Source organism: Candida parapsilosis, contig 005569, assembly GCF_000182765.1.
Source record: "Candida parapsilosis strain CDC317 annotated contig 005569".
Lineage (NCBI taxonomy): Eukaryota > Fungi > Ascomycota > Pichiomycetes > Serinales > Debaryomycetaceae > Lodderomyces > Lodderomyces parapsilosis.
The window spans coordinates 863530-876795 of NW_023503278.1; the positions used below are offsets into that span (position 1 = coordinate 863530).

The 13266-nt window shown below is 38.4% G+C and overlaps 6 protein-coding genes across 6 annotated transcripts; 3 read left to right on the top strand and 3 right to left on the bottom strand. All coding sequences in view use genetic code 12, as the record gives it.

The window, feature by feature from the left end:
• Window positions 1-952: 952 nt before the first annotated feature.
• On the top strand, window positions 953-6817 carry CPAR2_103860 (DNA-binding ATPase; the record flags this gene model as incomplete). The annotated part of the gene is made up of 1 exon (XM_036812419.1): window positions 953-6817. One exon carries the CDS (start codon window positions 953-955, stop codon window positions 6815-6817), a length of 5865 nt encoding a protein of 1954 aa, XP_036663529.1.
• Window positions 6818-7407: 590 nt separating this feature from the next.
• RIM2 (Rim2p) lies at window positions 7408-8556 on the top strand (the record flags this gene model as incomplete). Its single annotated transcript, XM_036812420.1, has 1 exon — window positions 7408-8556. The coding sequence occupies one exon, from the start codon at window positions 7408-7410 to the stop codon at window positions 8554-8556; it is 1149 nt and encodes a 382-aa protein (XP_036663530.1).
• A 129-nt stretch (window positions 8557-8685) lies between these two features.
• CPAR2_103880 (uncharacterized protein) lies at window positions 8686-9423 on the bottom strand (the record flags this gene model as incomplete). The annotated part of the gene is made up of 1 exon (XM_036812421.1): window positions 8686-9423. One exon carries the CDS (start codon window positions 9421-9423, stop codon window positions 8686-8688), a length of 738 nt encoding a protein of 245 aa, XP_036663531.1.
• Window positions 9424-9524: 101 nt separating this feature from the next.
• Window positions 9525-10208, top strand: MED8 (Med8p; the record flags this gene model as incomplete). The annotated part of the gene is made up of 1 exon (XM_036812423.1): window positions 9525-10208. One exon carries the CDS (start codon window positions 9525-9527, stop codon window positions 10206-10208), a length of 684 nt encoding a protein of 227 aa, XP_036663532.1.
• An 81-nt stretch (window positions 10209-10289) lies between these two features.
• On the bottom strand, window positions 10290-11300 carry GDT1 (putative ribosome biosynthesis protein; the record flags this gene model as incomplete). The annotated part of the gene is made up of 1 exon (XM_036812424.1): window positions 10290-11300. One exon carries the CDS (start codon window positions 11298-11300, stop codon window positions 10290-10292), a length of 1011 nt encoding a protein of 336 aa, XP_036663533.1.
• A 461-nt stretch (window positions 11301-11761) lies between these two features.
• Window positions 11762-13237, bottom strand: NDH51 (Ndh51p; the record flags this gene model as incomplete). Its single annotated transcript, XM_036812425.1, has 1 exon — window positions 11762-13237. The coding sequence occupies one exon, from the start codon at window positions 13235-13237 to the stop codon at window positions 11762-11764; it is 1476 nt and encodes a 491-aa protein (XP_036663534.1).
• Window positions 13238-13266: the final 29 nt, after the last annotated feature.

The following is a 13266-nucleotide window of genomic DNA, read 5'->3' on the forward strand; positions in this document are numbered from 1 at the left end:
GATGTGTGTGTAATAAAAAAACGACATATTAGTCAAGATGTTGCAAAGAAATAGTGTCTTTGTAGAAGACACATTTGATTTTAAGGCAAACAAGTGATGGGCAATCGTTGCTTTTACGATTTCTTCGTATAAAGATGATATAAACAAAATGCGCCTCCAAAAATTGCATTTTACTTGTAGCACCAAACTTGTCTCGAATATGGAAGCATCTGTACTTTGTTATTCCTCAGCCTCAGAGATAGACGTATGTTTTGGTCCGCTCTGTTCCGCGTATGCGAGATATTTTGTTGTTGTTGTTGTTTGGTTTTTGTGATATTAAGTCACGTGAGCCACAATTTCATTATTTGGTCAATTTTCTCGCGTTTTATGAAGTTATAAAACATCCATTTTTGCTCTGTTTATGAAAATGTAAGGATTGAATTAGAAAATTGTACTCCACTTCTAAAGCAAACTTCTTGGTGGGAGTACAAGGAGTACCCCAGAAATTGTTATCCTTAGAAAGAAGCAAGAAAGGAGAAGATGATAAGAGTACGAATATTCAAAACAACTTTTGTATTTGTAAACTAAATTCCTTTTTTTTTTTTTTTTTTTTTTTTTTCGTTTTTGTCGTTGTTGTCGTTGTTGTTGATGACTTTTCGTTCTTATGATCGATTGAAAAATTTATATATAAATATGAAGAGAGAAGAGACAAAACGGATATGGACGACAAATTATGAAAAGAGAGAAGAAAGAAGAAGAAGAGACACATACATTTTTTTGAACACACATACACGACTCGATTTTTACTTTTGCAGTCAAATTTCAAAAAACAAAAGCTATACAACAACAACAGACAACAACAACAGCGACGTTTATAGCAACTGGACAAAAGCATACACACAGTACTCAAACGGAGAGAGGGGTTTCATTAGTTATTTGCCTCTTATATGACACTCACAAACAATCCATCATTATGTCAAGATTAGATAGATTGGTTGTACTACTAGAGACTGGATCAACTTCATTTATTAGAAACACAGCTGCTGATCAATTATCAGATTTAGCGAAATCCCACCCAGAAGACATTTTAAACTTACTTGCTAGAGTATACCCGTTTCTTAAATCATCCAAGTGGGAAACAAGAATTGCAGCTGCACGAGCATTTGGTGGTATAGTCAATAATGCACCACTATGGGATCCAAACTCACAGGAACAGATTAAAGAAGAGAATGACACTGAAATTTTAGTTAAAAAGGAAGTTGAAGATAGCTTAACATTTGGATCGAAGGAATTTATCAAACAAGAAGCTCATGAAGAAGTCAAGATTAAAATCGAACAAGACTTGGAATTAAACAAGATTGATGACTCTATATCCAATTTGTTACTGTTTAGTAATTTTGATTTACATGAATTGATCAAGAGTGGGACCACTTTATTAGCATCCAAGTCAGACAACACTTTAAATTGTGATGAAGAAATTAGTGACGATGATCGAACTTTAATTGGAAGAATCAAACGACACCGAGCTAGTATTCTACCGAAACAGGAAACACCAGATGCAACAGAAACCGCAAATACCAATGATTCAATTAAAATTAAAACGGAACCACAGTCTGACCCATTGATCAAGCAAGAGCCATTTTATGGCGATGAGACAGTGTCTTCGGATACGCCTACTACAACCACCACCACCACCACTAGACCACCACTAGATACTCCATCAAAACCAGTTTCTAGTGCCAGGTTAAAAGCTATACAGAAAAGAAGAGCCAAGTTTAATGCCAAGTCGGGTGCCGCCAACAAGATGAAATCAGTCGACATTTCACAAAGTTCAATTTCAAGACAAATGGTTGAGAATGGGGATGTTATGGATATTGATTCTGATAACAATGGAGCTAATCACCCACAATATGACTTAACTTCGCAGCAAGGTGGAGAAAAGTTGGTTGTTGAAGCCAAAGTTGAAGAAGTTTCACCTTTACTTTCCTTGCATAATAAAGCAACGGGTCTAATCTGGCTCTTCCAAGGAGTTTACGAGTTGTTGTTGGCTGATTTGTTTGATGACAAATGGGAAATTAGACACGGAGCCGCATTGGGGTTAAGGGAATTGATTAGAATACATGGTAAAGGTGCAGGAAGAATAATGAATAAAACTAAACAAGAAAACGATCACAACAACGCTGCGACTTTGGAGGATTTGGCAGTGCGGTTATGCATCTTGTTTGTTCTTGATAGGTTTGGTGATTATGTTTCTGATACTGTGGTTGCCCCTGTTAGGGAATCAAGTGCCCAAACATTGGCCGCACTATTGATCCATTTGGATGATTTGACAGTTGTAAAGACATTTGACTGCTTATACACAATGGCATTACAAGAAGGACTACCACCACCTAAATGTTGGGAGGCTAAACATGGTGGAATGTTGGGAGTTCGTTATCTTGTTAGTGTGCGAACCGATGTGTTGCTAAGTAAACCAGATATGTTTGACCGAGTTTTGAATATGGTTCTCCATGGACTTCAAGAAAGTGACGATGATGTACAGTCAGTGGCAGCATTGACATTGACTCCAATTGCTTCTGAAGTTGTATCGACTCGAAAGACTGTAATTCAATCATTGTTGTCGGTGATTTGGGATTGTTTGATTAATTTGCGAGATGATTTGTCAGCTTCAATTGGTTCTGTTATGGACTTGTTGGCGAAATTGTGCAGTCACAGCGAAGTAATTGACATTATTCAACACGATGCAGCCAAAGACGACAGTTATTCATTTAAACACTTGGTACCCAGATTATACCCCTTTTTAAGACATTCAATAACAAATGTGAGAAAAGCTGTTTTACGCACCATGTTGGAGTTTTTATCCATAACTGAGGAAAATATTACCAAAACTTGGATTGATGCCAAAACCATTAGACTCATTTTTCAAAACTTGTTGGTTGAACAAAATTCCGATGTCTTGCTACTATCAATAAAAGTGTATAACAAATTGCTCCAAGAAATTGACAAGTACAATATGGATTTAGTTACCTTGTTTGTTTCACAATTGCCGGACTTGTTGAGTTTGACCATGACACCAATTGGAATAGCAAGACAAAATTACCAAATGGATACCAATTTGATCATGAGACCTCTGGGGCAAATGGTTGGTTCTTTGGATGATGAAGATTGTCGTCGTGGTAAGAAACGCAATAGACTGCAAACAATGCAAACTCAAGAGTCGAAACCAGTTGAAACAAATGGTATACCTATTGAGGATTTGAAAATCAACATTGATGCGCCGGTATATAAGGGTGATGTTGTGTTGATTGGGCTTGAAAAGATGATTGCTACGCGATGTGCTGGTGCTAGTGCTTTTGGCAAGACTCTTGCTTTAATCAAAGATCGAGCCACTTTGAAAAAAGCTCTTGAACATTTGTCATCGTACTTCAATTCACCATTTGAGACATCAAGACTACTAGGTGCACTAATTGTTGAAGAATTTGCAACATCACTAAAGCAGCAACAACAGCATCATACACCGGATGAAGAAACCATTGCGATATTTTCTGATACGTTAATGTCAACACTTCAAAATCCAAACTCACTCCCATATTTTCGCGAATTAATACCGTCACTCAAGGCGGTAAGAACTTCATGTTTGCAATTATTCGATTGCTTTGTCTCCACAGCTAGGTTATCTCCATCGAAAATACCTCAAATACCTATCCTTGTTCAAGGTGAGACTGATGCCGGTCCAAATGCATTTACCCTAGAAAGTGCCGAAAAGATTACTGGTGGTGTGTATGACAAGTTGAAAAAGAACTTATCCAGTAGTCATCGTTTAGCGGCGAACCGCGTCTTGGAAGATGCCAAGCATAGAGTCACACTCGCTGTTAATGAGTGTAGGAGTTTGATTAATTCGAAAAATACTGCCCTATTGGCATCTTATGCCGGTGCGGCATTGGCGTTATCGGGCATTCCCAAAAAATTGAATCCAATCATTAAATCATTAATGGAGAGCATTAAATCAGAGGAATCGTTAGTGTTGCAGAGGAAATCAGTATTTTCAATAGCTAGTTTGATTTCTCAATTGAATGACTCGGGCAAGAGAAATGTTGCTGATAAGATTATCAAAAATTTATGTGCCTTTTTATGTGTTGATACAGCAGAGGTTCCTGAGTTTCATCACAATGTTGGATTCAAGACGAATATCTTGTCCTTGAGGAAAGAGGAAGGCATCAGTGATTATGCCGATGCAGCAGCACACGAAAGAGCAGTTCAAGAAGCAAGAATCAAACGTCGTGGTGCTTTGTTGCTGCTTGAGGAAATTATTCTGATATACAAGGAGAACCTATTTACCAAAGTGCCTAAATTGAAGGAACTAATGGTGGGACCATTAAAGGAGTTGGCCACGACTAACAGTGATGAAATAATCAAGGATGAGTTCAAAGGACAAAGCATTATTGATGCTTTGGGTATATTAAAGGCATTACTTCCCAAGATTGATCAATCATTGCACCTGGAAATTACCGATCATTTAGATCTTTTGTTACCAGGATTGAAATCAGAATATTCTGTATTTCGTTATTCAACTGCCAAATGTTTTGCCACAATTTGTTCAGTGGCGCCAACAAAAGCATTTACATTTTTGGTCAAGTCCATTTTACCAATGTTGAAAAATGCTGGTAGCATCATTGAACGACAAGGAGCCATTGAAACTATTTATCACATTTCGGCGGTGATGGGTGCTAGTATTTTGCCATATGTGATGTTTTTGATTGTACCTGTATTAGGAAGAATGAGTGATTCTGATCATGATGTACGAGTTTTGGCCACTACTACTTTTGCATCAATCATCAAGTTGGTGCCATTGGAGGCTGGTATTCCTGATCCGGAAGATATGCCACTGGAATTGTTGGAAGGTAGAGAACGAGAACGTGACTTTATCTCACAAATGATGGATCCATCAAAGATTAAACCATTTGATTTACCAGTGTCGATTAAAGCAACTTTGCGAAAGTATCAACAAGAAGGTGTGAATTGGTTGGCGTTTTTGAACAAGTATCATTTGCACGGTATTTTGTGTGATGATATGGGATTGGGTAAAACGTTGCAAACCATTTGTATAATCTCCTCTGATCATCATATCAGAGCAGAAAAGTACGCCGAAACAGGTACTGCTGAGTACAGGAGATTGCCATCGTTGGTGATTTGTCCTCCATCCTTGACTGGACACTGGGAGCAAGAAATTAATCAATACGCTCCATTTATGAAAGTGTTGGTATATGCGGGTAATCCTAGTACAAGAACACCATTGAGAAGCCAACTACCTCATGCAGATGTTGTTGTAACATCATATGATGTTTCTCGAAATGATGTTGAGTATTTGAGTTCGTTGGATTACAATTATTGTGTATTGGATGAAGGTCACATCATCAAAAATGCAAATTCCAAACTCTCGAAATCAGTAAAACAAATTCGTGCTGAGCACAGATTGATTTTGTCGGGAACCCCTATTCAAAACAATGTGTTGGAATTATGGTCATTATTTGATTTTTTAATGCCAGGGTTTTTGGGTACGGAAAAGGTTTTCCATGAGAAATTTGCCAAGCCTATTGCCGCTAGTAGAAATAGCAAAACTTCCTCCAAGGAACAAGAAGCTGGTGCATTGGCACTTGAATCCTTGCACAAACAAGTTTTGCCATTTATGTTGCGTCGTCTTAAAGAAGATGTGCTTTCGGATTTACCACCAAAGATTATCCAAGATTATTATTGTGAATTGAGTGACTTGCAAAAGAAGTTGTACCGTGATTTTGCCAAGAATGAAAAAGAAAGTATCAAAAATGATGTGTCCTCGACTGAAAAGGAGGGTAAGACGCATGTTTTCCAAGCATTACAATACATGAGAAAATTGTGTAATCACCCGGCATTGGTTGTATCACCAAACCATCCCAAATATGATGAAGTTGAGCTGTTCCTTGCTTCGAGGCATTCGCAATTGAGGAATATAGAGCATTCGCCAAAACTACAATCATTGAGAACGTTGCTACTTGAATGTGGTATTGGAACTCAAGATTCTGATTATGGCAAACTGAGTCAAAAGAAGTCCAATGATGCACTCATGCCCCTTGAAGGAGTCATATCTGAACATCGTGCTTTAATATTTTGTCAGTTGAAAGATATGTTGGATATCGTTGAGAATGACTTGTTGAAGAAATATCTTCCATCAGTCACTTATATGAGATTGGACGGAAGTACCGATCCAAGAAACCGGCAAGCCATTGTGCGCAAGTTTAATGACGATCCCTCGATTGATGTGTTGCTTTTAACAACTAAAGTTGGTGGATTAGGATTAAATTTAACTGGTGCTGATACAGTTATCTTTGTTGAGCATGATTGGAATCCAATGAGTGATTTACAAGCAATGGATAGAGCTCATAGATTGGGACAAAAGAAAGTTGTCAATGTATATCGTTTGATTACCAAGGATACCCTTGAAGAAAAGATTATGGGATTGCAAAAATTCAAAATGAACATTGCTTCAACCATTGTCAATCAGCAAAATGCAGGATTACAGTCAATGGATACTAATCAATTGTTGGACTTGTTTGATGTTGAAGATGGTGGAGTTAAAATGGAAGAAGGTGGTGGTAATGCAAACGATAATGGAGCAGCAAGTGGTAATGGAAATGGAGCTGGTGCCAATCTTGGAAACGGAGGCAATAATGTTACGGAAGAACTTACTGGTGGTTTGACTGGTAAAGCGGCTGGTGCAGTTGGAGAATTGGGTGAGTTGTGGGATGAACAACAGTATGAAGATGAATATAATCTCGACAATTTCATCAAAACCTTGAAATGATGATTTTTGAGTTCAAAGAAGGATTTTTGAGGATGTATATATATTTATGGAGGACCCTTTTAATGAATGCCTTGTGCATGTTATCAGAGATGTTGGTTTGTAGTGGGGTTTTTAGTTATCTCGTGAGCTCTATTTGATAGCTCACTACGCTACCTGATCTGAGATGGTCATTGACAAGAGGATGAGCTATAGAGACATTTCCCGTGATTGCTCCACCACCAATCTCCGTCACTAGTTGTTTCATTCGTGTATCATGTTAACTCTATTGAACCTCCTTTAATACACATCTGAAACGAAATGCTTACTAAGGAAGCAGCACACCAGTAGAGTATGGCTGGGTTCTGAAATTCATACTTTTGCAGTACAAAACTAATTTTTTTTTCCCTCTTCTGGCATCGAAAGAACCCTTTGGGTCTTACACAAGTCACACACTTATATCACTACACCAACAAACCGTTGCAAGATCATTGGGGACATCCATTAATACATAACTACTACCGCTCGCTGTATCCAACTAAATCGTATAATTGCACATAATATAGCTTTTCTTTTGCTAGTGCAACTTTTCCACCCTTTTGAGCAATCACACGATGTCCCTATCTTCCAAGGAACAAGACAGATTAAGGAGCCTCGAGAAAGATGCCGAAGAGGCGTACAAGTACATGGCTTCTGACGAACAATCATCGACTTTCAAAAATGAAGAACTAATATACGAGCTTGATGCAGCTGTACCGCAGCCACAAACAACCACATCCAAAAAATTTACAAGATCAGAGATTAAAGAAACAAAACCGTGGGTTCATTTTGTTGCTGGAGGAATCGGTGGTACCGTTGGTGCTGTCGTTACATGTCCACTTGATGTCGTGAAAACCAGACTACAATCAGATGTCTATCACAATGTTTACAATACATCAGTGAAATCAGGTAATCCTATAAAGCAAGCTTTTCAACATTTATCAGAGACTGGGGGTGCGTTGAGGGGGATGTATGTGAATGAGGGAGTAAGGTCATTGTTTAAAGGTTTGGGTCCTAATTTAGTTGGAGTAATACCAGCAAGATCAATAAATTTCTTCACATATGGAGCCACTAAGGATTTCTTGATACGAAATTTTGCAACCACCACCAATACCGAACAAACTTGGATGCATTTAGTTTCCGGTATCAATGCAGGTTTTGTAACTTCAACAGCAACGAATCCCATATGGTTGATCAAGACTAGATTGCAGTTGGATAAATCAAAGCTGAAAATATATAAAAATTCATGGGATTGTTTAAAAAATGTTGTTAAAAATGAAGGATTCTTCAGCTTATATCGAGGCTTAAGTGCATCGTACCTAGGTGGAATTGAAAGTACTATACAATGGGTGCTCTATGAACAAATGAGAATGTTTATAAATAAACGATCATTAAAAATTCATGGCACTAACCCTACAAACAAAACAACTAAAGACCATGTTATGGAATGGTCAGCTAGATCAGGAGCTGCAGGACTCGCCAAGTTTTTGGCCAGTTTAATTACGTATCCTCATGAAGTTGTGAGAACAAGGTTGAGACAAGCACCATTAGAAAGTACTGGTAAGCCAAAGTATACCGGATTGATTCAATGCTTTAAGTTGGTGTTCAAGGAGGAAGGGTTTGCTAGTATGTATGGTGGTTTGACACCCCACTTGCTTAGAACAGTACCCAATTCAATCATTATGTTTGGAACTTGGGAATTGGTTGTGAGATTGTTGTCGTGATAAGGGAAAGTGAAAAAAAGTTTTGAGGCAGGGGGCTGTATGGGGGGGATGCACACGTAACCGTTTACTTGCTTAACATGTATGTATTTATTAAAAGCATTGCTTGTATATAGAATAAATTTGATAGAATCACTTGTACCGTATCTTTTTCAAATTTGGTTCATTTGTTGAATCGAAGCCTTTATCCAGTTCCAGCTCGTCCGAAACATGATCTTGATCGGAATTTGATAGTTGCAGTAGTTGTTCAAGATAAGTATCATTTGACAGAGAAGTTTCAGTTTCCAATGACGTTTTCTTTATATCTTCTTGCCCTGACATCTTTGACCTTGCCGTATTTTGAATGAGCTTGTAAAATTTCGGTGGGTTTCCATCGGGCAATTTCACATTCAATTTTGCAATTAGTGGATCTGGCTCGTAATGTGTCCTATCTCGAAGTGGTATTGTCAAATTCTTTAATTCACCAGCTACGCTTTCATCAAGATTGGCTATGTTGGGCACTTTTCCTAAGGGGTTCAACTCCGGATTAAAATAGATTGATTTACTTGCCCATAACTTATTCTTCAACCTTAACGCATGTCTTTCTTGTTTCCCTTTCTCCTCTAGAAACTTCTTAATTTTGACCTTATGTAGGCCGTGTTTTTCAATGAACGTCCAGTCCTCTTGCAATGATTTCAAATGATCCTCATCTCTATCAGATCCTGATTCTTTGGACTCTAAATTCTTAATCTTATTATACAATTTTATTGGATCAATGTTCTTGAGCTTTTCTAACTTGTGTTGATGCTTCTGTCGCTGTTGTACTCTAGATTGTTGCTTTCTTTCATTTTGTTTAAACTCTTGTGCTAGACTCCAGTTACCACGTATCATCTTTGTTTGATCAAAGATGCTAGTCATTCTGAAAACACCAAAAAATAAAGTTGAAGAAATAGATAAAACCAAACATTATATCACGTCGATTCTTTCTCAAAATGAATCACACACCGGTGCCGTCAACTCCAACAGCTCCAGTGCAACTGGACTTTAGTCAAATACCATTAGATGCTCTTGAATCCATTCGCAATAGACTCAATCAGATTCATGTTTCGCTACGAAAATTATCGGATCAGATAAATGCTCATAATAGACACCCAACTAAGATCAAACTACCCACATTTACTCATTTCCAAAACCAGTTTCAAGTGCTTATTACTCAGTTGACATCAATTGCCAACATATTGTACAACAATGAGGAGCTTCTTTTGAGAACAAACGTTTATCCTACAATCAATTTCCCAACAAGTCAACACGAAGGTTTGTTGACTACGCTATTGAGGAAAAAAGCTCTTCCTGAAGTAGACGAATGGATCAATTCGTCAATAACGACAATTGAAAAATTACAGGAAAAGGGACCGGTTGATTTTGAAAAAGAAGATGAATATGTAGCTTGGAGTCTAATGAAATTGCAAGAGCTACGTGAGGAGTTTCAATTTTATGGTTTCCATACAATTGAGGAGCTGAAGTATATGGAGACTTCAGAAGGAAAAGCGGAGGCCAAGTTGAAAAAAGAAGAGGAAAATGCTAGAGAGGCAGCGGAAAGTAAAATCACTCGTGGTGGTAAAAAGGGTTTACATCCAAATCAAGTTATGAAGTTCTTGTGTCAAGGTCAGCTTTAAAAGAAGAAACAAGAAACAAGCGCGTGTCTCATTGAAAATCTCTCTCTCTATCTATATATAATTAAACTATTGAAACCCCGTTTAGCTTTCGATATTATAATATGCGTCGTAAAAGTACAAGATTGAAAATACAAAAAATGCAATAGCACCTCCCAAGGTGACATTTCTCATTGAAATCTTTTTAGCCAAAAGTTTCCCTCCGAGGCAGGCAGTAGCAGTGCATAGCCCGTGTCCTATAATTGCTCCAAATATAACATACCAATATTCAGATCCAGCGGCCATGGCAATGGTTGCTATTTGAGATCTATCTCCCCATTCTCCCAAAAATGTCATGACAAACACTTGGATCCAAACGGGAGTGAATATGAACGATGCTAAATTTTGTATTTGATGGCCCATGTCGCTGAGCTTGGACTTTTTTCCATTTGAATTGGAATGGGTACCTGCACCACCTTCAATATCATTCAATTGTGAATTGATCTTGCTTGAAGCTATTTCTTCCTCTACCTCAGCTAATTCTTCCTCTACCCCCAAGTCTTTTGACATACTCAACCCTTCCCTAAGTAATTTGGCTCCAAATACTACAAACAAAACCGCTGCCAAGAACTGCGTAACACGTTGAGAGATCAATGTAGGTAATGCATGGCCAACGATACCTGACAAAACAGTCATCACCACCAATGACGAAAATGCGGCTGTAAACACAATAACTCTTGAGTTTCGCATAGCCATCAAAGCAGCTATAAGAAAAGTCTTGTCTCCAATCTCGGAGACAACAATCATTGATATAGACATGATGAATGCATCGTAATTTTGTGCTTCAGCAGGTGCTTCTCCTGAATTTGTGCCCACAACTGCAGAATCTGAACTCTGATATGGATTCAATGGTTGTTTTAAATGGTCAGGTGTAGGATGATTGTCTTCATCCTCCAACGGAGCGACACTCAATTTGTTATTTGATTTGTCATGGCCAGTGCTTGGGTCATTGTTTGACACTACTGCAGCACCAAGGGCATAGTCTTCATTGGCCACAGCAGCTAAAGCAGTTGCAAAAATGTATACAAGTGGTAAAGCAAATTTTTGGTATCTCATTTTCGTAATCTTCGGAGTTTTAAATCTTGTGCCGTTCGCCAAAGAAAAGAACGCGTGTTGTGACTGGTTTCGATATGGAAAGGTTGATGAAAAGGCTGGTGATCTGAATTCGGAATGAGCCACTAGGTAGGTACTAATAACCTGTTACAAAGTTTCTAGTATGTCAAGGTACAGTAAACTTGTAAAAGCCCTAGTGATTTACGATATGCAAAAAGTAGGCGTTGCTAAAAAAAAAAAATCTTTGATCTATGTGCTGTTCTCGCTCTTCTTAAGACGGGCAACAATTTCAATGAAAATCTTATTACGGTCCGTTTTTGTGGCAGAATCTACCAACGCAGGAACATTCCATTCATTGAACACAATACATCAGTATACAGATACTACCTCCATGGAAAAAATGGTATTTAGACACAACTGTATACTATTGACTAAATATAAATAGAATACGTTCACAAGACGTATCAATGACCATGTGGTATAGGGTTATCCACAACAACTCCATCCTTTACTTTACCTCCATCAACCCATCCACCATATTGAACTGGTCCTAAATCGGCATGCTTCTTTTGGTATTCGTTTATTCTATCAACCATTACGGGCCTGAATGATTTGATCAAACCTTGAACTGGCCAAGCGGCAGCATCACCAAGCGCACATATAGTGTGGCCCTCAATTTCTTTAGTTAATTCAAAAATCATATCGATTTCCCTCTCAGTTGCCTGCCCTGTTTGAAACCTGTCCATCATTCTTTGTAACCAAGTTGTTCCTTCACGACATGGAGTACATTGTCCACAGGATTCATGTTTGTAGAAATGGGCAAATCTTTGAATAGCTCTTATTATATCTGTTTGCTTATTCATAACAATGACAGCCGCAGTACCCAAACCTGATCCTACATCTCTTAATGCATCATAATCCATCAAAACAGTATCACAGGTTTCTTTTGGCATGATTGGAACCGAGGATCCACCAGGAACAACACCCAACAAATTATCCCAACCACCCTTGATACCACCACAGTGCTTTTCTAGTAACTCTTTCAATGGTATGGACATTTCTTCCTCTACGGTGCAGGGGTCATTGACATGACCCGATATACAAAACAACTTTGTACCAGAATTTCTTTCACGGCCTAATGCATCAAACCAAGCCCCTCCTCTTCTCAAGATGGTTGGTGCAACTGACACAGTTTCAACATTGGCAACAGTTGTAGGTCTCCCAAATAACCCGACACCAGCTGGGAAAGGTGGCTTCAATCTTGGTTTACCTGCTTTACCTTCTATTGATTCAATCAATGCAGTCTCTTCACCACAGACATAAGCACCCATACCTCTATGAACATATATGTCAAAATCATATCCTGATCCGCATGCGTTTTTACCTATTAATCCGGCCTTGTAAGCTTCATTTATAGCATTTTGTAGTATAACTGTTTCGTTATAAAATTCTCCTCTGATATAAATATAAGCAGCAGTGGCATTCATTGCTCTACCTGCCAACAAGCAACCCTCTACTAACTTATGAGGATCTTTTCTAATGATTTCTCTGTCTTTACATGTACCGGGCTCACCTTCATCAGCATTGACAACCAAATACCTAGGTCCAACATTCTTTTCCCATCCAGGTGGGTTCATAAACGACCACTTTAATCCAGAGGGAAAACCGGCACCCCCTCTTCCTCTTAATCCAGACTTTTTCATTTCGTCAATGATCCACTTATCACCTTTCAAGATGATTTCTTTTGTCTTGTACCAATCTCCCATCTTTTGTGCTGATTTCAAATCATGTCCATAGTTTCCATAAAGGTTTTGAAAAATACGGTCTTGATCCTTTAATCCCCCGTGGTGTCTATTTGGGTTTGCAGCTGGGTCTGCGGTTGTGGCCAATCCACGAATTGAAGCCAACTGGCGTGGCCTTATTTTGAAGTTGCGAAGCATGTGGCCTGTATATGTGTACTCTATGATTT